The sequence below is a fragment of the Molothrus aeneus genome, chromosome 12 (assembly GCF_037042795.1).
Source record: "Molothrus aeneus isolate 106 chromosome 12, BPBGC_Maene_1.0, whole genome shotgun sequence".
Classification (NCBI taxonomy): Eukaryota; Metazoa; Chordata; class Aves; order Passeriformes; family Icteridae; genus Molothrus; species Molothrus aeneus.
In genome coordinates, this window is record NC_089657.1 from 18217490 (window position 1) to 18241139 (window position 23650).

General features: G+C 41.6%; 1 protein-coding gene across 1 annotated transcript in view; it reads left to right on the forward strand.

Annotated features, from left to right (window-relative positions):
* Positions 1 to 23650, forward strand: part of SLC6A11 (solute carrier family 6 member 11) — a 107601-nt gene that overhangs the window by 74628 nt on the left and 9323 nt on the right. The window contains exons 8-11 of the mRNA XM_066557857.1: positions 11263 to 11366; positions 18088 to 18212; positions 19974 to 20086; positions 21704 to 21841. Of these exons, the coding sequence (XP_066413954.1) occupies positions 11263 to 11366; positions 18088 to 18212; positions 19974 to 20086; positions 21704 to 21841 (480 nt within the window). The remainder of the gene's footprint in view (positions 1 to 11262; positions 11367 to 18087; positions 18213 to 19973; positions 20087 to 21703; positions 21842 to 23650) is intronic.

Genomic DNA, 23650 nt, shown 5'->3' on the forward strand with positions numbered 1-23650 from the left:
TAAAAGGAGATATTGTAATTTAATATCAATACCTTTCTACAAATGTTTCCAGCTTGCCATTTTCCCAAAGTCAAGCTACCAATCCACTGAAGACAATTTTTGTTTCCCATCACTCAGACACAAAATTGTTCCAGGCACCTTTCCCCCCCCCCCCCAAAATAATGTTATCATAAAGATATCAATGATTTTTATGAATCATATCTCTGGGATATTCTGTGTACTTAATACTGGCAGGTATCTGCTTCCATATGCTCCAGAATTAAATTAATGGAAAGCTGATTTATATTTCAAGGGATTTGAATCCTGTCCTCAGAAAATGCTGACAGGGAAATGAATTCAAAGCCTTTGGATTTCCCTGTCTCCTGTTGTGCCAGGCTGAGTGAGGGAACTTTGAGGATGAAAATGAATCAAAGAGAATCCCAGGCTCAGGAGAGTGAAAGTGGAAATCAAAGACACTTCAGATCCCTCAGGATGCTGCTCTGGGTTGGGTTCTGCCCTTCCCACAGGCACTCACTCATCCCTGCTCTCTGGAGGGAGCATTCCAGCCCCTCTTTGCTCAGCCAGCACTCTGCACTAGAGAGGGACATTTTGATAAATTTATTCATTCTTTTCTAAATTTATTCATTCTTTTCTAAATTTATTTATTCTTTTTTTAACCTAGGCCAAATCACAGAATGGTTTGGGTTGGAAAGGATCTTACAGATCATCCAGTGCCACCCCCTGTCATGGGCAAGACACTTTCCACTGTCCCAGGCTGCTCCAAAACTCCATCCAGCCTGGCCTTGGGCACCTACAGGGATCCAGGCGCAACTCTGGGCACCTGTGCCAGGATTTTCTGCCCCCTCCTCTCTGTGAACACCTGTGGTAATTACATATCCTCTGAACAGAGAGAGACACAAAATCCTGGCAAGCTGCGTAGAAGCTGTAAGAAACTCAGAGGAAAGAATTCAAACAATTATTCTCTCTCTTTCTGTAGCCATTGTTTATAGAGATGGTTCTCTAAAGTGTGATATTCATAGTCATAGTGTGAGAGAAGATTGCTAAAGGCCAATCAGGTTTTAGTCCACCACTTTTTCTATCAGAACTTTCTATAAGGGATCTTAGCAGGGAACTTCTCTGTCTTTGGGACAGTTTATCTGTAGATTTCTAATAACAAGGTGTCTTTTCACACCTTCTGATGATGGAGTCGCTGTGTCGCCTTTGGCTGTCCCCTAAAGGTGGACAGCTTTAGTAACTGCATTACAAAAGCTAAAGGGGACAGCTAAAGGTGTCTAATGAGGGTAGACAGTGATGAACTTCAGTGACAAACACCCTCATGGTTTCCTCAGGGGAGTACAACTGCACCTTGGGGCTGTTCCTCCTGCAATCACACCAAGCCAACCAAGATACCCCGAAATTTTAGATTAGGGAGTGTAGGAATATTTTACTCATGAAAAGCAATGAGAGGAAGGAAAAGAATTGCTTTTCCTCAGAGCCTGCTTTGCTCCAGCACTCGATTTTCCAAATTGGATGCTGCCACAGGAACATGCAACTGGTGTGGCTCCAGTATGGAGGAAGGTGCTGCCCCATTTGAACTGGGTGCTCCTTGGCTGACAACACCCCCTGGGAAATTAGCATTTCAATAGCTGGAAAGTGATCCCAGCTATAGTGCTGGCCTCCAAAGGCAGCAATGAATAAACAAAACTCCGAGTATTTAGGTCCTTCTTCTCCCGAGTTTCCATTCTCCCAATGAATTTGCTGTATTCAGCCCTCTAGAAGTGACATTAGCAGAAGGTAGCAGAGAGAGTGCCTAGCAACCCACAGAAACCCCAAAGAGAGGTGGAAAGGAAGTGATTTTCATGTAATTATTCACCCCTACAAAGGCTGCTGTCAGGTAGACACTAGAAACATAGCTGTCTTATTCTTCCCCTAACCTACTTTGGATCTTTTGAGAATCACTACCATTAAAGAGAGGGAAAAAGAGCTTAATTCAGCCATTTTCTGCCTGGCCGTTTAAGTGCTGTTTTCCTGCTCTAATGAAGGCTCTGCTTTCAGAAGCTGTGTTGTTTAGAAAGCCCTGGGTAGTAAACTTCAGCCACAAACTCACTCCTGCATCCAAAACTCACCATTTCTGTTGCTGCTTCCCCACAATGCACAGCTCATATTTTGTTTGGGTTTAATTCCCCATTTAATGGCATTTCCCACTGAGTTGGGAGAGATAAATTAATTATTTTTTTTTTCAAGAAGGCATTTGGGGACAGGGGGCAGGGGCTAAAGAGTTTAATTTATTTTAGGTAACGTGGCTGGTGCCAGGCTGCTTGGATGGATCCAGTGGCTTTTTTAACTTTATTTTCTCCAGCCAGGCACCCCAGCTTTGCCCTCAGCCACAACTCCTTGGAGCTGAGGCTGCTTGCAGATAACTGAGGGGTATTTTTGTGCTTTTCTTGCCATCTGGAGGAGCCTGGAGGAGCCGAGCTTCACTTGGCCAACATCACAGCAAACACTCCTGCGTGGATGGCTGTCACAATGCTGCCACTTCCAGCAGCCCCAGGCACATCTTCAGTGGATAGCCTGATTTACAGCCTCATTTTTCCACATTCACACTGCTAGCAGAGGTTCAATAAATGCAGAGAGGATAAAAGATGTTGAAAGCTGACTTTTCAAGGGCTATATCCATTGGAAAATAAATATATCAGAAGTAAGTTTTGTCAGAGATTGTGTTTGTTGAGGCAGTGACATCCAGAGTTGTTTATGGTGAAGAGCATCCTAAAAATTCTCAGGGCTTTAACCTGTGTCTGTAGCTAAAGTAACATTCTGCTTTGAAATTGTATTATAACAGTCTGTTTTACTGACTGTGTGTTTCAAGATTCTAGTTCTGTGTTTTCATACTCAGCAAAAAGCTTTTCATTGGGACCCCAGGGATTAACTGGTTTAATTTTATGAAATAACTTCTTTTGTCCGATTTTTAAAAACAAAATGTCTCTGAAATTAACTCTGTTCAGAAGATTTGTAGTCTTTTTTTTTAATTAAACATATATTAAAACTATTTTATAGTCAAATCATAGATAATTTTTTAGTCAAATATAATAAACTATAACTAAACTATACAGGTACAACAACTCTGTTGACAATGTGGGAAAATGAAGATAATAAAGTTTATTCTTCCCTGTTGGATTTTGCCTGCAGGATTGGTAGGAATGAGATAAAATCAGTGTGCTGCTAGTCAGGGAACAGAGGATGCATGCAAGGAATGGATTCATTCCCTCTGAATGTCTGCATCCCCCGAGTGTTTGGGTTGTTTTGTGAATAGAACAGAGCCTTGACCTCTGCATTCTGAATTTTGGCAGCTGCACAGCCCAGACACTCAGCTGATTTCTGTGTTCGCTGCTATTTAAGAAGAAATTTCTCCTGATGGCAGGAGAATGACTGGAGAGTAAATGCAAACTGCTTGGTTTTCTTTCCCTGCCTCTGCACAGGGATTTGTGTTGCTGGCAGGGAATTGTGGTTTGAATGCGCAGGTGCTGCACCTTCCTGCTCAGCTGGGCAGATGTGGTGCCTCAGCCTCTCCTCCTTCCCTTTCACCAGCACTGAAAACACCCAGGCTGCATCTCTGCCTGCCTTCCCGGGGCTGTCCTGGCAATATAGAACATTTTTCAGCCTGAGGAACAGGGGAAGTGCTAAAGGCAGCAGCCAGGTGTAGATCTGTGCTCTCCCTCCCAGTGTGGGCAGCTCCCTCTCTGCACACCAGGCCCAACAGAGGAGGCTGGGATGTGGTTGGATGTGCTTTATAATGAAAAAGCCAAAAAAAAAATCACTTTATTGGAAAAAAACAGAGGTAAAATGCTCAGTCCTCCACTGCTATCTATTTTAGCATTATTCCTGGAAATATATTGATATATATACATAAATGTATTTATATATATGCATAAAGATGGGACTTGTAGCAGAGGAGTGTAATAAAATGCAATTTAGGGAATGGTTCTTTTCACTGCACATTACAACAGAAAAACTCTTAGTTCCCTGGTGTCACCAAAAGTTCAGCTTGGGGATAAAATTGTCCTTTATTGGAGAGCCCTGGGATGTAAGACTGGAAAAAGGAGTGCTGTAAATAGGAAATATTAAAGCTCACTGTGTGGGCAATTTCAGCAAGGGCAGAACAGCCTGGTGGGATCTGCTTCTCCATGTGAGTGAACTCTGAATTTTTGGGGAGGTTCTCAGCACAAGCAGCCCATGTTTTCTGTGGTGAAAAGAGCAATTCCCCTGGTTTTTAATGCCAGCTTCACAGTCAGGTGCTCCAGCTGGGCACTGAAAGCAGCTCCAATGATCCACTGATGAAAAGGATACTGCAGATGAAAGCACAGGGTGGAAATGGAATTTTGTCTTCTTCCCAAAGCTATTAGAAACTGCTTTTTATTTTTCCTATTTTTTTTTTTTTTTAGCATTTACTTTGGGGGTTTCCTATAGTTTATGTCAGAAATTGTTCTGAGCTCTTCCAGCAGTGCTTGGAGCTGAACTTCTCCCACCTCATTCCAGAGGAGGGGAAGGAAGCTTTTGTTAAGGAGAGCTTTAGCAGGTACTTTTGAAATGCTGTGATTCTCCAAAAGCCTCTGTTAGTGCTCTTAATTAACGCTGTTGCTAATTGCCCCGTGTCTGCTGGGGTCACTCTTTAAGTGCAGGTGTTACCTCAAGGTCAAAACTTCACATTTTGCTGGTTTCCTACAGTTCTGCCATACTTCAACCTATCTGGCAACAGGTTTTTTTATTCAGGCATTTGTGATAAAATTCTGCAGTTATTCCATGCCCTAACCTTGAAATTTCATTTATTATCTCCTGACAGCCACGGCTTTATTTTTAAAATTCTCCTTTGAAACTGAAGGCAAACTGCTTTTTAAAATACAAACATTGCAGAGGTTCATCAAAAAGTAATGAATAATTTAAATGAAAAGAAAACCTGGAGTGATTGCTTGTTCTCTGATAACAAAATGGGAAATAAATGACTGTCAACATTTGGAACATCATGTTTTAAAGAGCAAGCACAGGTTTTAACTGGTCTGTGAGCTCTCCCATATTCTCAGGCAGTGCTTCATGATGGGATTGCCATTTAAACTCTGGAATTAAGGATACTTTCAGCTTTGGTGTTCAACCTCACTGTTAAGAATGAGGGGAAAAAAAAAAAAAAGTGGATATTTATGCAGATAAATAGTGCTTGGGCTTCAAGGTGGAATGAATACCTTTGATTTTGACAGGAATTCTCAAGGGAGCAAACAGAGCTGTGTGGGCTGTAGGTAAGGCCAGGGACAGAGAGAAAACCCAAATATTGATTTTATTTACTGGGAGAAGCCTCCTGTTGTTCCTGTCCACATGGGGACCCTTGGGTGTGGCAGCTCCCTCAGCCCAGCCCTGGCTCTGGAAGCCCAGATTCTCACCCAGGCATCTGTGGAAGGGAATTTCCCAGAAACCTGGGAACTGGAATCTGAAATGCTGCCAAAAGAGAAGGGGGGATGCGTGTGCTGCTGTACCCCCACGGGAGAAGCTGCACATCAGCCCCTGGGCTGTAAAATGAACCTTCTCAGGTGACCACAGAATGCATTTTAGTTTATTAAAAAAGCCCTGCCTATCTTTTGGGAGGATCAGACTGAAAGCAGCTGCCTGATTTGCCCGTGTTGCCCTGACATGGAACAATTTTACACAAATTTTTTTTGACACAACTACAAAAAATGGAGTTATTGAGCTGTTTGTCATGGAGGAAGAGCCAGTTACAGTCAGAGTGTCCTGGGAGATGCTTCCTGCATCCACACAGGGATTTCATAACAGCTGCACTGCAGCTTCCTCAAAATATATCCAGAGAGCACAGAAAATAAAGGGAAGGTACAAAGTTAGAAAAACCCCTGGAATTTGAGATATTGTGGTTTTTATTCCATGATTTTGTTTTTTCCCAGAAGAAACAACAATTCCATGAATTGTTTTTTATTCCATCTGCAGGAATTATTTTTATTCCATGATTTGGGTTTTTTTTTTTCCAAAAGAAACAACAATTCCATGATATTTTTTATTCCACCTGAAGGAATTGCTTTTTATTCCACTATTTTGTTTTTTTCCAAAAGAAACAACAATTCCATGAATTGTATTTTATTCCATCTGAAGGAATTGCTTTTTATTCCACGATTTTGGGTTTTTTTCCAAAAGAAACAACAATTCCATGAATTGTTTTTTATTCCATCTGCAGGAATTATTTTTATTCCATGATTTGGGTTTTTTTTTTTCCAAAACAAACAACAATTCCATGATATTTTTTATTCCACCTGAAGTAATTGCTTTTTATTCCACTATTTTGTTTTTTTCCAAAAGAAACAACAATTCCATGAATTGTATTTTATTCCATCTGAAGGAATTGCTTTTTATTCCACGATTTTGTTTTTTTCCAAAAGAAACAATTCCATGAATTGTTTTTTATTCCATCTGAAGGAATTGCTTTTTATTCCACGATTTTGTTTTTTTCCAAAAGAAACAATTCCATGAATTGTTTTTTATTCCACCTGAAGGAATTGATTTTATTCCATGATTTGGCTTTTTTTCCAAAAGAAACAACAATTCCATGAATTGTTTTTTATTCCATCTGAAGGAATTGCTTTTTATTCCATGATTTTGGGTTTTTTTTTTCCAAAAGAAACAACAATTCCATGAACTTTTTTTTATTCCACCTGAAGGAATTCCTTTTTATTCCATGCATGATGGAAATAATCAACACCAGCACATCCCAGGCTGTCCCTGAGGTCTCTGCTTTGCTCAGGCACTGAGCTCAGCTCAGGACACTTATGCAATATTTTGTTTTGTCCCACTCACCCCTTGCTTGGCCCTCTAGATTCACTGCATAAAGCCTGATCATCACAAAAAAACCGGCTCAGCCTTGCAAAGGGAATTATTTCTGCACTGCCCATGTGCTTCAGACACCTAATTTATTTTATTTTCAGTGGATGGCATGACCCCATCTTAGTGACAGAAAGACATTTATATTGAGGCTAAAATGAGGGGCTGTCACTCTTCTGGGGATTTTCAGTTTGGTTTGTTAAACTGTGGGGTTTTTGAGTTGTTCCAAAAGTGCCTTTAATTCACTTTATCTGCAGCAATAACTTTCTCCTTTGCTTTGGACACCCATTAGGGCACAGCCAAGTCAAGGAGCATGTGAGAAAAGGTTGCTTGGAGTGATTTATGGACATAACATCCCATAGAAGCTTTATGGCAGGGACATGAAAAGAACCCAATTCTCCAGAGCAGGGCTCTGTTGTCTGCACTACAGCACATCCCCCTCCTTTCTTCCTTCTCCTGCTTTCATGGCAGGAGCTGCAAAGGAGGCAGGGCATCCTCAGACAGCAGCATCCTGTGTTTGGCCAGCCCCATTCATCTCCCTGGGCACAGAAAACACCCATGGAAATGGAGATTGTGTCCCAGACCTGCCACAAGAAGGCCAAACTGAGGTTACCCACACAGACTTAAAATGGGGCCGTTGCCAGACTCAAGGGTTGGATGTTGCAGAGCAGCACTTTCCATTTTTAGTAGAAAATGCTCCTGTTTATTGTTTTGTAAGGTTCTGCCCTTTGAAATTGGGATTTTTCAGATATTAGGGTTAGTTATCAAAGTTTTTGAGCTTTAATTTTAATCTTGTTTGGGCATGGAAACTTTTATTATGACTTGAATAAAGCTAAAAAAGTTATTTACTTCCTTTAAGGTAGGAGCTGATAGAAACTAGAAAACTGTTCCAATCCCAAGTTTGTGAGTGCTAGACTGAATTTATTATCACTGACCTAAGGGTGTTCAAGGCCCAAATTCCATGAAGAACCCACAGGGTGTTCTCTGGTGTTCTCAGGTCCTTTCCTCATGGCAGAGAAGCATTGAGCTGTGTCACCTTTCAGACAAATGCCCTCTTTGCTCTGCCCCAGGTCCTCCTCTGTTCCCTGCCCTTCAGAATGTCATTGCTCTGCATGGAAAAGAGAACAGCTCCTGGTTTAAGGCAGGCTCAGCACTCAGAAATATCCCATCATGGTTTTGTGGCTGTGAGCTGGGTGGGTGGCACCTGGATTTGGGATTGGTGTCTGCAGGAGCCCATCAAGCTGGAATGAGAGCAACTTCCCCTGAGGTGCCCTTTGGGAAGGAGCAAACTGGGGGGACACAGGCTAATGAACAATCAGACTAATGAACAATCACACTAATGAACAATTGGAGACCTCACCAAATCCTCCTGCCACGAACCGAGCGCTGCAGTCTGAGGCTAAATGTCAGCTGGTCCCTGCTGTAGGGGAAGGAGATGGATATCTGATCTGAAATGTCATTTTCAGGGCTTTGAAGTGTTGGTGTGTCTGGCAGTTTACACCAGGGTTACTCCAGCTCTTGTGGGTTTTCAGCCACAGACAATCTACCTGTGGGTTCTAAATGGATGTTCCTGTTTGCCACTCTGCTGATCACTTCTGGCCATTTTAGAAAGCTGAAAGGGTTAAATGACACTTGTCCTCTGAGCATACAAGCCAAAAGAAGCCATACAGATTGTATTATTCCATTCAGCTAATAAAACTGCTTCTCCATTCCTATTTAAACATCAGCCCTAAGTTCTGAGGGAATTTCTAGACTGATGTCAAAGAGTGCAGCAAAACCTCTCTTCAGTCTGATCCCAGCTTTAGAGAATATGTGAATGTTTCCTTGCAGAAGAGGTTTCTCAGAGTGTTTGCCACTTTTTAGGCTGACTCCCTGTGGGATGTGATTTTTTTTTTTCCTTTGAAGGACATAGCAGCCCTTGTGATGCTCCTCTCAGTGCCCTGCCCTGCATTTAGGGGAGGGCAGGGAGGGAAGGGAAAGGAAAAGGGAAAAGGGAAAAGAAAAGGGAAAGGGAAAAGGGAAAGGGAAAAGGGAAAAGGGAAAATGGAAAAGGGAAAGGGAAAAGGGAAAAGGGAAGGAAAAGGGAAAAGGAAAAAGGGTAAAGGGAAGGGAAAGGAGAAAGAGGAAAGGGGAAAGGGAAAGGGGGAAAGAGGGAAAGGGAAAAGGAAAAGGGAAAAGGGAAAGGGAAAGGGGAAAAGGGAAAAGGGAAAGGGAAAGGGAAAGGGAAAGGGAAAGGGAAAGGGAAAGGGAAAGGGAAAGGGAAAAAGAAGGGAAAGGAGAAAGAGGAAAGGGGAAAGGGGAAAGGGAAAGGGAAAGGGAAAGGGAAAAGGGAAAAGGGAAAGGGAAAGGGAAAAGGGAAAGGGAAAGGGAAAAGGGAAAAGGGAAAAGGGGAAGGGAAAAGGGGAAGGGAAAGGGAAAGGGAAAGGGAAAAGGGAAAAGGGAAAGGGAAAAGGGAAAAGCGGAAGGGAAAAGGGGAAGGGAAAAGTGAAAAGGGAAAAGGGGAAGGGAAAGGGAAAGGGAAAGGAAGGATCCGTGTGGTGATCCAGTTTCCCAGCTTGTGTCTGGGCCCCAGCAGAAGGAGCATTTCAGCTGACCCACGCTCCTCACAGCTTTTTGGGAGCTTCCACTCTTGTTAAAGAGCCTGTCTGTCAGAGGGCTCTCTGTGTGCAGCTTCTCCTGGTGAGGCTCTGGGATGTAACCAGCTGTGTCTTATTCGGGGTGACAGCAACGAAACCCTTTAAGCCTCTGATGTAAATCAAATGTGATCTTAATGTTATTTCTAAACAGAAACACTCAACAGCTCCAGAGAGCAGGGTCTCACTTGATCACTGTAAAACAAACACATCCCCTTTGTGTGTTTAGGAGGATTTGATGGCTGTTATTAGTACTGAAATCATTCCTGTGCTCCCTCTTCCCTGGCTCCAGCTTCAGCAGGGCATGGCTGCACAGCCACTGCCTCTGAGCACCACTCAGGCTCTGGTGTTCTGGTTGCTCTGATGTAACGAAGAATTTAAAGAGGTCATTTATCCCAGGAAAACAGGATTTTTATTGGATGGCAGCTCTGTGGGTTTGGGTTCTCCGTATCTCCATATCCAGGACTTCAAGGGGTACCTTCACCTCCAGTGGGAACACACCCACACTGGTCAGGGGGAATAAATGGCTTTATTGCAATACTGTTAAAGCAAAATGAACCTGCTCAATAATGTTCTGAGGTTGTTCTGAGGAGAAGAATCTCACTGTGGCAACTCAGGCTTCCTTTGCTCTGATTTCAAATTGTTTGCATCACTTCAGGATACAAATATTCCCACAATAGCATTACAGAGCTACTGACTCGTTCAGCTCTGCAGAACTTTTATTTGTTGATTGTAGAGTGACCAGAGCTGTAATTTTGTGCCTGTTGGATCCATTAAATTTTGCTGAAAACATCCTTTTCCTGGAAAAGTTATCCCTTCTTTCCCCAGCTTAATTTATGTCTTATCTGTATTTATGAATTATATTATTATAATTAATATATAAAAATTATATATTAATATATAATTTATAAATATTAATTATAATAATATAATTAATTATAATAATAGAATCAATTATAACAATAAATATATTTTTATATATAAATATATATAATAATAAATAAATATATTTAAAAATATATAATAATAAATATATATAATATTTATATAAGTTATATATTAATATATAATTTTTATATATTAATTATAATAATACAATTAATTATAATAATAAATATAACTTTTATATATTAATTATAATAATATAATTCATAAATACAGATAATACATAAATATTATATATTTATGTATTATCTGTATTATATTATTATATAATACAGATAACATATTTATGTGCTACAGGAATAGCACATAAATATATTATCTGTATTATAATATTATATTATGATATAGTATTATAATATATAATTATTATGTATTTATTATATATAATAAATATATATTATTGTATATTATATATACAACATATTATATATTTATGTGCCTTAGGAATAGCACATTTTGCCTTTAGAGCAATTATTCACACTAAAGTTTTAAATTTGAGTAAATAACTGTCCAACAGGAGTGAGATAAATGCAGGTGATTCCATCTAGGCTGCAATTACTAAAACTATCTAAAAGCAATTAATGAATGTAATGGGTGAGGTTCTTCTCTAGGAATTCTGTCTCCCTTTCCACTTTAGGCTGGGCCTGTAAAGACCAGCAGGGATGGGGAGGGGAATTTCCCTCTCACCACGTCATTTTTTTTCAATTTATGATTTGTAAAAGCTTTGCTGGACCCTCTCCACCTGCAGAGCCGTGTGTGCAGGTTTGCAGGCCGCATTTGGCAGGAGGGGGATTTCTCCTGGCTGCTCTCTGAAGCTCTCCCTGCTCTGTGTCTCCAGGTGTGGGTGGATGCTGGCACACAGATCTTCTTCTCCTATGCCATCTGCTTGGGGTGCCTGACAGCCCTGGGGAGTTACAACAACTACAACAACAACTGCTACAGGTAACACCCTGCAGCCTGCAGCTCTGCTCTTGGGGGGACACTTGGAACCACTTCCCTTCCCCTTTTCCCCAAGGATAACCAGAAGAACACGGTTTTGTGGGACAGAGATCTGTAATGTTCCTTGGAATGGCTCCAGAGGAACTCTGCTCCAAAATGTGGTGTTTTCATCCCTTTTGGTCAAATCTGAGCCTTCCACAGCCCCTCAGCACACACAGAGATAGGAATTTCATGTAAAAATGCAGCATTTCAGGCAGGTATCATTGAATAACTCACTTCCTCTCAAACCATGACACTGTGTGCATTTCTTCAGCTGCTCTTTGCAAAGAGCTACCAGAAATTGTCATTAAAAATCACCTCAGTTTGGTCCATGCTCTGACTGCCACTTTTCCCCATTTTTGGGAAGTTTTCTGTCCCCAGCCCAGAGGGAATGGGGAGCATTTCATGGTTTATCTCTGTATTCCCATAAGCACACACAGGTGGTTTTGTAGGACAGAGATCTGTAATGCTTCTTGGAACTGCCCAAGAGGAACTCTGATCCAAAATGTGGTGTTTTCATCCCTTTTGGTCAAATCTGAGCCTTCCACAGCCCCTCAGCACACACAGAGATAGGAATTCCATGTAAAAATGCAGGATTTCAGGCAGGTATCACTGAATGCATGTGCATTACTTAAGCTGCTCTTTGCAAAGTGCTGCCAGAAATAGTCATTAAAAACCACCTCAGTTTGGTCCATGCTCTGAGTGCTGCTTTTTCCCATTTTTTGGAAAGTTTGCAGCCCCCAACCCAGAGGGAATGGGGGGCATTTCATGGTTTATCTCTGTATTCCCATAAGCACACACAGGTGGTTTTGTAGGACAGAGATCTGTAATGCTTCTTGGAACTGCCCCAGAGGAACTCTGCTCTAAAATGTGGTGTTTTCATCCCTTTTGGTCAAATCTGAGCTTTCCACAGCCCCTCAGCACACACAGAGATAGAAATTTCATGTAAAAATACAGGATTTCAGGCAGGTATCATTGAATGTGTGTGCATTAAGCTGCTTAAGCTGCTCTTTGCAAAGTGCTACCAGAAATTGTCATTAAAAATCACCTCAGTTTGGTCCATGCTCTGAGTGCCATTTTTCTCCATTTTTTGGGAAGTTTGCTGTCCCCATCCCAGAGGGAATGGGGGGCATTTCATGGTTTATCTCTGTATTCCTAAGGAGGGAATTCTCAATGACTTCAGGAGGTTTTCATCTCTCCTGTGTCAATGGCCAAAGGATTGATTTGCACAAAATCCCCCCTGTTCCACATTTCTGGCATGGGCAGCAATATGAGCACTGGTCTTTTCTTCTGGAATTCATGATTATTGAATTAGTTCTCCTAAAATTCCTACAAGGACAGTTTGGTTATAGTGACTCCATTGAGATCTCCAGACAGAGAATTAATATTTCATTTTTCCATAAAGGAAATAACACAGTCCAAAAGTGAAAGAATCCTAAACAAACCACCCCCAAACCTCCAAATTTATTTAAATTCTTCATTATTCAGTTTTATTTGGAGACCTCAGGAGGCAGTTTTAGGAAATCCTCCTTCTTTCCATGTCTTAGCAAGACAAAATGTTTTGCAGCAGAAAGTGGTGTGAGTCCCCTAAAACCTCCAGAACTGCTGCTAATGAACCTTTTCCCTAATTAGCACAAGCTTTAGCAAAGACACCACTCCTCTCCTATCTTATTCATTTTTATTTATATTTAATTATATTTCTTTCCAGTTGTATCCCAGCTAGAAACAGTCAGTGCCTCAAGGAGTGCAGGAAAGCTTTTCCTGAGTTTTTTGGGGTTTTTTTTACAAAAAGCAGGAGTTTTTGGATTTATGGAATTTTCTTTCCTTCTCCCTGACCCTGGGGCTCAGCTGGTAAAACTCTGCTCTGAAGCTCCAGAGCAGGATGCTGCAGCCAAACACCTTTTACTCCATCCAGGCTCCAAAATTCCCCTCACAAAACATTTCCCAAATTTCCCAGCTAGGGAATAGATGTTAATGTGTCCTGACATGTGATTTTTAATGAGTCTGAGGAAAGGGGGAGGACAGCAGTGAAGAGCAGAACGTGGCCAAGCTGGGCAGGGCAAGACATAAACAGAGCTCTGATGTGAAAATGACAATTTTGTATCCTAACCAGCACTTTAAAATAATAAAATCAAGCTGGGGTTTTTTCTCCTGCAATTCTCACAGTCTGATTGTAACATCAACATTTTCTGTCATTTTTTACTCTATTTTATTTTTTCCCTAAGGAAAATAATGGCAAGCGGTATTTCAGTGGGAAATGGGAAAGTCTGAACTGCACGAGGGCCTTGTGAATGTAAAGATTTTAATTTAAAGAATTTAAAGATAGAAACCTGATTGAATTCATTCATGTGGTAAATGAATTGCAAAAGTCACTTTGTGTTTTTAAATGGGAAATGAATTTAGATCATCTTTACGTATCTTTGATTGAAAAACATTAAAACTGCTCCTTCCTGGCTGTCCCAGAGTGTGGATCCCAAGTGACCCCTCTGAGAAGGTGAAACCCTGGCAGAGTTTCCCCACAGGGATCACACACAGGTGTTCTGATGTTTCCTCTGATCTGTATCCACCTCAAAATCCCAAATCCACGCCCAGGTACGAGTCCAGGGTCAGTTCCCCTGTTCCCACTGTGGAGCAGGAGATAAAGGAGGGATTTCACACATGGACAAAACTTTTAGGACCTGAAGATTTGTTCTTTGTCAAGCTTCTAGTCTAGGAGGAAAAGAGAAATGGGAATTTCTCCATTGGGTCTTGAGGAACCCATAAAGGCAAAGAAGGGACTGGAGGGATGCCAGGGGCTCTGTGGGCTCAGAGAGGCTCCTTAGGAAGGCAGGATGAATTTTCATAAGTGTCCTGCCTGTCAGGCAGGGAGAGGAGAAGTGATGCACATCTTGAATTATTCAGGTGATTGGCAGGAGTTTAATTTGGAAGAATGTGAAGTTTTCATAAAAATTTGAAGTTTTCCTTTCACTTGAAATCAGTCTGGGCTTCAGTCAGGCTCTGATGTCCTCCTGCCAAGGGTGCACATAAAAAATTCATGTTGCCCTTCCCATGTTTCCTGAGCATTTGTGTTTTAAAACTCATTGGTTTCACAATCAGTGGATTCAGATCCCCCTTCTGGTTTTTCTTCCCATAGCAGAAAAAAATCCCTGAACTACAGGGTACTTCTGCCTATGGGATAAAAACCAGGAGCTGAGGTGTGGGTGGAACTCCTGCAAAGCCAAGGGAAGGGAAACTGGAGGTTGTATTTTTATGAGAGAAGCTGTGCTCAGTCTGTAACTGCCTCCCTGGGATGGAACCATTCAGCTGGGGTGGTGTTATCTGAAATGAACAGGAACTCACTGGCTGGGGCGATTGAAAATCCCCTTTTTCCCATTTTCTTGGAGAATTATCCTGCAGATAATTGGTACCATGCTGCTGTGGTTTGCCAGAGTTCCCTGAGAGAGGAGATCCCTGGGATCCTCTTGTTCTGTGGGGTGGCCCAGCTGGACTCTGCCCCACTTTAAGGGGCTGATGCTTTGAGAAGGCTGCCCTAGAACAGAAGCTGTTCAGAGTTACAGAATAAAGCAGGGTGTGATGGTGTTCACAGGGGTCTGAGGATGAGGGAAGAGATGAGGGTTTGACTCCTTGTTTCAGAAGGCTGATTTATTATTTTATGATATATATTACATTAAAACTATACTAAAAGAATAGAAGAAAGGATTTCATCAGAAGGCTGGCTAAGACTAGAAAAAGAAAGAATGACAACAAAGGTTTGTGGCTCAGACTCTCTGTCCAAGTTAGCTGACTGTGATTGGCCATTAATTAGAAACATCCAACATGGGCCAATCCCAGATGCACCTGTTGCATTCCACAGCAGCAGATAACCATTGGTTACATTTTGTTCCTGAGGCCTCTCAGCTTCTCAGGAGGAAAAATCCTAAGGAAAGGATTTTCCATAAAATGTGTCTGTGACAGTAGGGATTTATTCAAAGGATCTCCTCCATGGATGCACCTTGGGCAGCACAAGAGCCCAACCAGGGCTGCACCCAAGATGAACCAAAATGAATCCAAAATGAACCAAAATGGCCCCAAAATGCACAGCCAGGCACGGGGTCTCTCCCTGGGATCAGTTCTGCTCCATTTGCATCTTGCAGTTCATTGTCCCATTCCAGCTTTAGCCCCTGCAGTCCCATCCTTGTTTTTCTCTCTCCAGCCCACGGTGTTTGTGCTCCTGGGCTGAGATTTGGATCATTTGTCCTTGGTGCCCAGCTGGAGCAGGAATTGTTTTGTGTCCCTGCTCTGTGCACAGAGCTCAGCATCCCCTGATATGAACCCAGACCCACACACTAAAGCAGCACAGAACCTGAAAATATAAAAGCCAAAACCTGAGGCACCACTGCCAGGGGCTTCAGCCTTTATCTCCCACTCAGGAACCAGCAGCTCTCCAATACCCTGTGCCACAGCATTCCTCAGCAGGAAATATCTTGTTCAGACTGCATTTGAAGCAGGGAATTATCTAAAGCAAATCTTATCTGAAGGAAACAGCCCGTGCCCAGTGGAGGCATCATCTGGCTGCATCCCCCCAAAGCAGGAGCTCTCTTTTTCCTCCAAAGGATTGTAAAATTCATCTTTCTGACCTCTCTTATCATCAGGGTTTCATCACACTCAGCTGCAATTTCTTGGTGTTGAACTCACCAGTTCCTGATGTGAGAGAGGTGGGGTGAGAGTCCCTTCAGAGCTCTTCAGAGCTGAAATTCACTGAGAAGGTCAAGAAGGGGCTGATTTTTCTTTTTTTTTTTTCTGTTTTATTTTTTTTTTTGTATCTCTGCTAAGCACAACGGCCTCTGTGCTCCTCAGTCCTTTATTTCGGATTGCTACTTTGCTTTAAAATGTCCAAAGTGTAGAACTGGCCTGGCTGGGCATAACTACAGGGAGAATTTCATAAGAAAAGCAAATAAATAAAGGTTAGAATTGTATTTTCAGCAAGTATTTCACTGCAAATGAGCAGTGTGAGAGAGAGTCCAGGCATGAAGGAAGTGTGAACATCACTTGTCCGTGTCTGAGTCTCCAGTACAAATAGAAATATTCATTCTTTTTTATTGCTGGGCACATTTTAGCAATTTCTAGCTGTTGTGCCACGGAGATTATTTTTACTCTGAAATTGTTGTGAAAACATAAAACCTTCCCAAAATAATAATTCAATGAAGTGTAGCTGAGGTGATGAGAGGGAGCCAAAGCCTCCCATGGCCCAGAGGCTGAGCTGGTCCTTGGCTTTGCAGCTCAGGGATGTGCAGGTGCTCCCTGCCAGGGGAATGTGTGTGCCTGGTGCTCAGAGAGTCCCAGGGGAGTCAGAAGAGCTTTGGGCACATCTGAGAGCCACTGCAGGGCTCATCAGTGAAGGAACAAGTTGCTGGAACTGCTCACCTCACTTTGAGCTCCAAAAATGGATAAGATGTTGTTAAAAATACTAAACGAGACAAACATTTAGTAGGGAGATCAACAGAGAAGTTTGGAGGAAATAATTGCCAAGACTTTGAAGTAGGAATTGTCTCTGATTCTCAACAGCAAATCTGTGACAAAGATGTGATCCTGTACTGAATTATTGAAGCTGTGAATTAGGAATCTGCTGGATTTTACAGGGTGCTTTCTTCTTATTGATAACTTGCACAAAAATTTGCTTCAGAGCCACAGTGGGATGGGGATGAAGCAGATTAAGGGATGGGCTTGAGACAGCCCTGGGGTTGCCCTGTGTTTCAGGGGGTTAGAACCCTCATTGACCCCAGACACCCAGGGTGGGTTGTTACTTTCTCAGCACACAGCTGTCTCTGCAAGCAGCCTCCAAGGAGGGACTGTCAGCATCAGTCACCTGTCCCTCCTGGAGAGCTGTCAGAGCAGCAGGAACAGCAAGATTTCCCTGGGCTCTGGGGGAAATCACACTTTTCTGCAGGAGGATCTTCCTTTTCTGTGAAGTGATTTACTCTGGTGACATTTGCAGCCCAGGTGAATTCTCCTTCACCTTGGCCTTGTCCTTGTCGTGGTTTGAGGTGTGGGATGTGTTTGTCTGAGACATCTCTGGCCCTGCACTGCCTTTGCCTCTTTTTAGACACCTCTGTAGGCATGCACACACTTCCAGATTATGTACAGCGCTTTTCATTTCTTAAATATGTCTAGCAACCAAACTGCATGGATATATTTTGCCAATATATTGCATGGATATATTTTTCCAATGTTCTTTAACAGGGATAGAAGGAGCTAAGATCTGACCACAAGGTTTTGGTTTTTTTCCCCAGCAAACAAACATTACCATTTTATAGAGTTTATTAATGAGTTCATACCCTCTGGAATCTCTTGGTATAAGTATTATGGAGAAATTGTTCTTAACAATTATTACAATTGTTCTTAACAATTAATATTATGTTTGACACGGTTTTTACATGTTTTTTAAAGATTTTACTGGAAAACTGCAAATGACTTGCAACAAGTCAACTCCAGCAGTTACAACACAAGCAATATATTCTGATGGTGTCCTCCTAATTCATGATTGCTCTCAGGAATCATCTGAGTTGGGACCTGACTGTTAATGAACAACACTGTTAATGAACCTTCCATTCCTGCAGCCCAGGGTTCTGTCAGTCCTCTGGCTGAGTGGATGGGAGGAACCCCAGCTCTGGAGATCAACTGCAGTGTTTTTTATTTATATTTTCAGAGACTGCATCATGCTCTGCTGCTTGAACAGTGGCACAAGCTTTGTTGCTGGTTTTGCTATCTTTTCAGTTCTTGGATTTATGGCTTATGAACAAGGCGTGCCCATTGCAGAAGTTGCAGAATCAGGTGAGTTCCAAAAGCAGATTTCTGAGTTAACAAGAAATGCCCAGAGGCTGAGGCCAGAGTTCACAGTCTGTGCCATGGCCTGTGGAGGAGATGACTCAATGGAAGAACTGCTGCAGGAAGAGTTCTGATCTATTTTTGTGGCCATACATTTGTGTGTGAAAAAGATGAATGTTGCTGTGCATAGAACCAAATTCAGGAATTCAGGGAGTCACAAACTACACAAACTTTCTCCAGCTGAGCATCCAGAATGTTGTTTAGCAGAGATAAACTCAGTTGAGAGTGTTAATCCTCCTCATTTGCATTCCACCTTCTTTCAATGAGACAGACTGAAATCCACAAATATTTATTCCTTCTGGAAAAAAAAATGAAAAAGGATATTAAAGAAAAGAAGCTGCAGCTGTTAAAACAAGAAATCAGAAGGGCACACAGACCCAGATTTATGAAAAATTAACCATCCACAACCATCATTGGAGCTGGGCATGCAATGGAAGTTACTCCACACCTTTGTGGCTGTAACATCTTCAAGCAGAAGGAAAAGAACAGGAGGCTGCATCCCTCAAAAAAAACCCACCCAAAAAAAAAACCCCAAAAACCCCAAAAAACAAACAAAAAACCCAAAAAAACCCAACCAACAAAAAAAAAACAAAAAAAAACCAAAACAACAAAAAACCCCAAACAAACCAATGTAATGCTGAGCTGTTGAGGAGGAAAAATTACAGAGGAAAAATGACTCTCATGGAGTTAATCCCAGGAAAACTGCAAAACAAGCAGGGCTTCACTGATGCTCTCATGGAAAATATTTATCTTTTCCTCAAATCCATACAACTGGTTTCCACTTCATTGTAGGAGCTTGTAAATGCTGCTTTAATTGAAGAAGCAGCAGAGTGTGACAGATCTGCACTGAAGTTACTGCAGCAGGAGCACAGAGTTCTCCTTTAGTGGCTGGGCTCATAAAAAGCAGCTGATAAATAAAACCAGAAAAACATGAGCAGGGTGCGAAGCTATCTTAGCAGATATGAGAAGTTATCAATTACAAAAATGTTCTATTTTGAAGATTTCTCTAAATATGTAGCCAATGTCACACAGCAGCAGCAGCACCCCAAACCACAGAGCAGGATGGGAACCAACCTTTGCTTGCACCAGGTTAGGAGAAAAATAAAGACTCCAGGAGATGTTCCTAAGTTATAGATGAAGACTCCTGGATATGTTCCTAAGTTATGTAAGGCAATCACAGGAGCACAGCTATGATTTATTCAGGGATGTTTGCAGAGCTGCACAGCCACACAAGAAAGGGGAACAGAAAGCACTGGGATGTCTGAAGAGAAGCTGAGCATCCTTTGGCCAGGATGCAGGCAGGGATGTGCCATTTCTGATAAGCCTCATCAGCAATTGTTTAGACTGTGAGAGACGCAGAGTTTGTCGAGGAGTTCAGCCTTGGTTTAGCTCCTGTTATCTGCCATGGCAGAAGAATGAGGTTCTCGTGGGCTGACCCCGAGCAGCAGCTGGGCATCCTCACTGCTGCTCACTCTCTCAGCTTCCACAGGGGATGGGGAAGGCAGCAGGAAGAGGAAAAGTGACCAAATGGGTGTATCCAGATAAAACAGTCTGAAAAGTGATGCTGAGTGAGCCCTGCTCAGCCAGAGCCACACTTGTGGTGTCAGCAGTGCTGTTCTCCCACAGCTCAGGCTGCTCTGGAGGAGCTGAACTCCATCCCAAACACCCACACAAGAATAAACTTTTCATTTCTTTTCTCCTTTTCAGGACCAGGGCTTGCATTCATTGCTTACCCTAAAGCTGTCACCATGATGCCTCTGTCTCCTCTGTGGGCAGCTCTGTTCTTCATGATGCTCATCTTCCTGGGTTTGGACAGTCAGGTATGAAACAAACCCCACTGCAATGAGCTTCAGCTTTTTGTTCCACCTAAATCACCCCTAAACAGCATCAGCCTGATGAAAGACCGAACCCTAACTTGATTCTCTGCTATTTTAAATCTTAATTGTGATGCTGGATATTCCTTCATGATTCCCTGCAAAGGCTGGTTCAGCCTTACTCCAGCTCTCATTATTAACAGAGAAATCAGTCTGAACATCAACAGGGCTGATTAAAATTCACGCTTCAGTAAAATACCAGCCCATTCTTAAAGCACTTGGCAATGAATTTTGAAGTTGAATATCAGATAGGGATAATGTAATTTTCTATGGTGTATTTTTACTGCAAGATATCACGGTAAGGAATGTGCAGTCATATCCTGCAGCAAAGGGCAGCACAGAAGTCGTTGTCCTTGTGTGACTGTAAAAATTACAGAAGCTGCTCAAAGAAAAATGTGAAGTGCCTGAGATTTTTAGCATGCAGCTCAGCCCTTGGCAAGACTGGGTGCAGAAAGTTTATGATTCTACAGCTCAGCAGTGCTCATTCTGCATGACATTTCCAATCCTTAAATTTAATATTTTAATAACTGCTCTTTTTAATGATCTAACAAGTTCTTTAAAGTCTTTTTTTTTTTTTTAAGAGAGCAGTTCCTGGATTTTGCTCTTGACTATTCCAATGTCTATTTTGGGGAGTTAATTTGGTTTTTTTCAAGCATATATGTTTAAAAGCTGATGTAAATTCATATATATATATATATATATATATATATATATATATATATAGTAAATTTCCAGGTGGTGATACGAAGAGGGCTTCTATTTTAAGGATACTGTTACTGTCTATATGATGATTAATAGGAATAATTCTTTATAAGGGAATAGGTTTTAGGGATATGTTGCTAGTAACCATATAGGTTGTTCTGGTTCCATTTCCATTGTCTAAGAAGAACACTGTATTTTTTGACTTTTCATAGACCTCTGACTAGGTTAGAATTAGCCTGTTTTAGAAACCTTGCTCCAGAGCCCTGAGTCAGAAGCTCAGGCCTTTTGCTCTTTTTGATGTTTAAAGACATGAACATGTTCCTGCCCTCCTTTGTTAGGGGTGCCTGCCTTGGGCACTCAACTTTTCTCTTCTGGTAAATGGAGAGTACTTCCCCCAAACCCTGCTGCTCCTTTAGCAGGTTGGAGCATGCATGGCAAAATTGGCAAAAGTGCCAGTTTTTGGCACATGATCCCAATGAAGGCTTTGTACATTATTTATTCCCATTCAAGCCACATTTGAAAGGTTTAATTTTCATTTAGTCCACCTGCTACCGAGCAAATGCAGTCTGAGATAATATTAGGGAATATATTATATTATATATATTATAATATTAGAGAATATATTATATTATATATATTATAATATTAGAGAATCCAACTGTTTGAATTTGGTGGAAATCCATAACTTTGGACTTTTAAATTTGGAGATGTTCCTCTCAGCTTGAGCTTGGAGCATGGCCAGGGATCACCCACCCTCTGTGATGAAAACACAGGAGGATATTTAAAGTGTTAGGTGGCAAATCCCAGTGCCAGCAGCAGAGGAGACAGATGTGACTGGATCTTGGCTGTCCTTTGTTGCAGTTTGTGTGTGTGGAAAGCATCGTCACAGCCGTGGTGGACATGTACCCCAAGGTGTTCCGCAGGGGCTACAGGAGGGAGCTGCTCATCCTCGGCCTCTCCGTCGTCTCCTACTTCCTCGGCCTCATCATGTTAACTGAGGTGAGAGCTGCCCTGCCCAGAGGGATGCACAGCCTCTGAACCTGAGAGGAGCACAGAAAAGAGTGATCAAAACAATTCTTGTCTCGTTTGCTGTGCCTGTGTTGTGCCAAAGTGGAATGCAGTGTGGAGATTGCTTACCTAAAGTGATGGGGTTTTGTGGGCTTGGCCTCTCAGGGCCAGGTCTGTGTGTGTGTGTTGGGATTGTTGGCTCACAGTCACAGGATTCTGTGCAGTTGAGTTGAGCTGGGTGCTTGTGCAGACTCAGTTTAGATGTAGTGTAATATAATATAGAATAATATAGTGTATATAAAAACTCAGTTTAGATGTAGTGTAATATAATATAGAATTATATAGTGTATAGAAAAACTCAGTTTAGATGTAGTGTAATATAATATAGAATAATATAGTGTATATAAAAACTCAGTTTAGATGTAGTGTAATATAATATAGAATAATATAGTCTAATAAAGTGTGGTGGTGTTCACAGGGGTCCCAGGATGAGGGAAGAGATGAGGATCTGACTCCATGTTTCAGAAGGCTGATTTATTATTTTATGATATATATTATATTAAAAGAAAATGATATATTAAAACTGTACTAAAAGAATAGAAGAAAGGATTTCATCAGAAGGCTTGAAAGGAATGGAATGGCATGATAATAAAATCTTGTGACTCTGAGAGAGTCTGAGCCAGCTGACTGTGATTGGCCATTAATTAGAAACAACCAACATGGACCACCCAAAAAGATGCACCTGTTGCATTCCACAGCAGCAGATAATTATTGATTTTTTTTTCCTCTGAGGCTTCTCAGGAGAAAATCCTGGCAAAGGGATTTTTCAGAAAATATCATGGTGACAATAAAGTAATTAATTAGCCTTTTGATATCACTGGAATCAGATGCAGCCCTTTCTCCCCATCGCTTTCTCCCCCACTTTTTCCCCTGCTTTTCCTGTACTGCTCAGAAGGAAAGAACTTGTGATTATAACCACCACAGATAAAGCACAAAAACCTTTGCCACAGACATAATTCCCTGTCAGGAATGTGGCAACAAAATACTTGAGAGACTGTTCTCAGCTCCTGTGTAACAACTGAAATGGGAGAAGTGGCCTTGTTTTATCAGCTGAGCTCAGGAGATGTTTTAATCAGAAACACACAGCCCAGCCAAGGAAATTCCATCTGCTTTGCACCAGCCAGCCACACACACTCATTGTGGTTCCTGCTTGCTCACCCTGGGCAGGAACAGCCACATTTTGGATGGAAAGAGCAATAAAGAAGATGAAGTAAAGTGAAAAGAGAAAATCAAACCATCTTTGGTTTCCAGATCACCAGGCCATGTCAATCAGTGCAGCTGATTGACACATTGATCATGGGTTCTGCTTGCTTACCCTGGGCAGGAACAGCCACATTTTGGATGGAAAGAACAATAAAGATGAAGTGAAAAGAGAAAATGAAACCATCTTTGGTTTCCAGATCATCAGCCATGTCAATCAGTGCAGCCAATCTCTGAGCAGAAATTTTGTGTCCCTTCCAACTTGGAATAATCTGGAATTTGCAACATTAATATTTAATTACACTAATCAAATCTCCCTCTCTGATAAGAGATATGATGCTCTGTGTGAAATAATGCACTGGACAGAAATTTTATCTACTTATTGATTTTATATTTACCTGTAAATCATTCTTATTGTCAGTGAAATAAATCATCTTTGCTATGCAAAATGGGAAATCTTGGAATAACTTCTCCACAGGGCACATGCTGAACAGAGCACTGAGAGATATGAAGATATACAGGCTAAAAGAAATATGAACT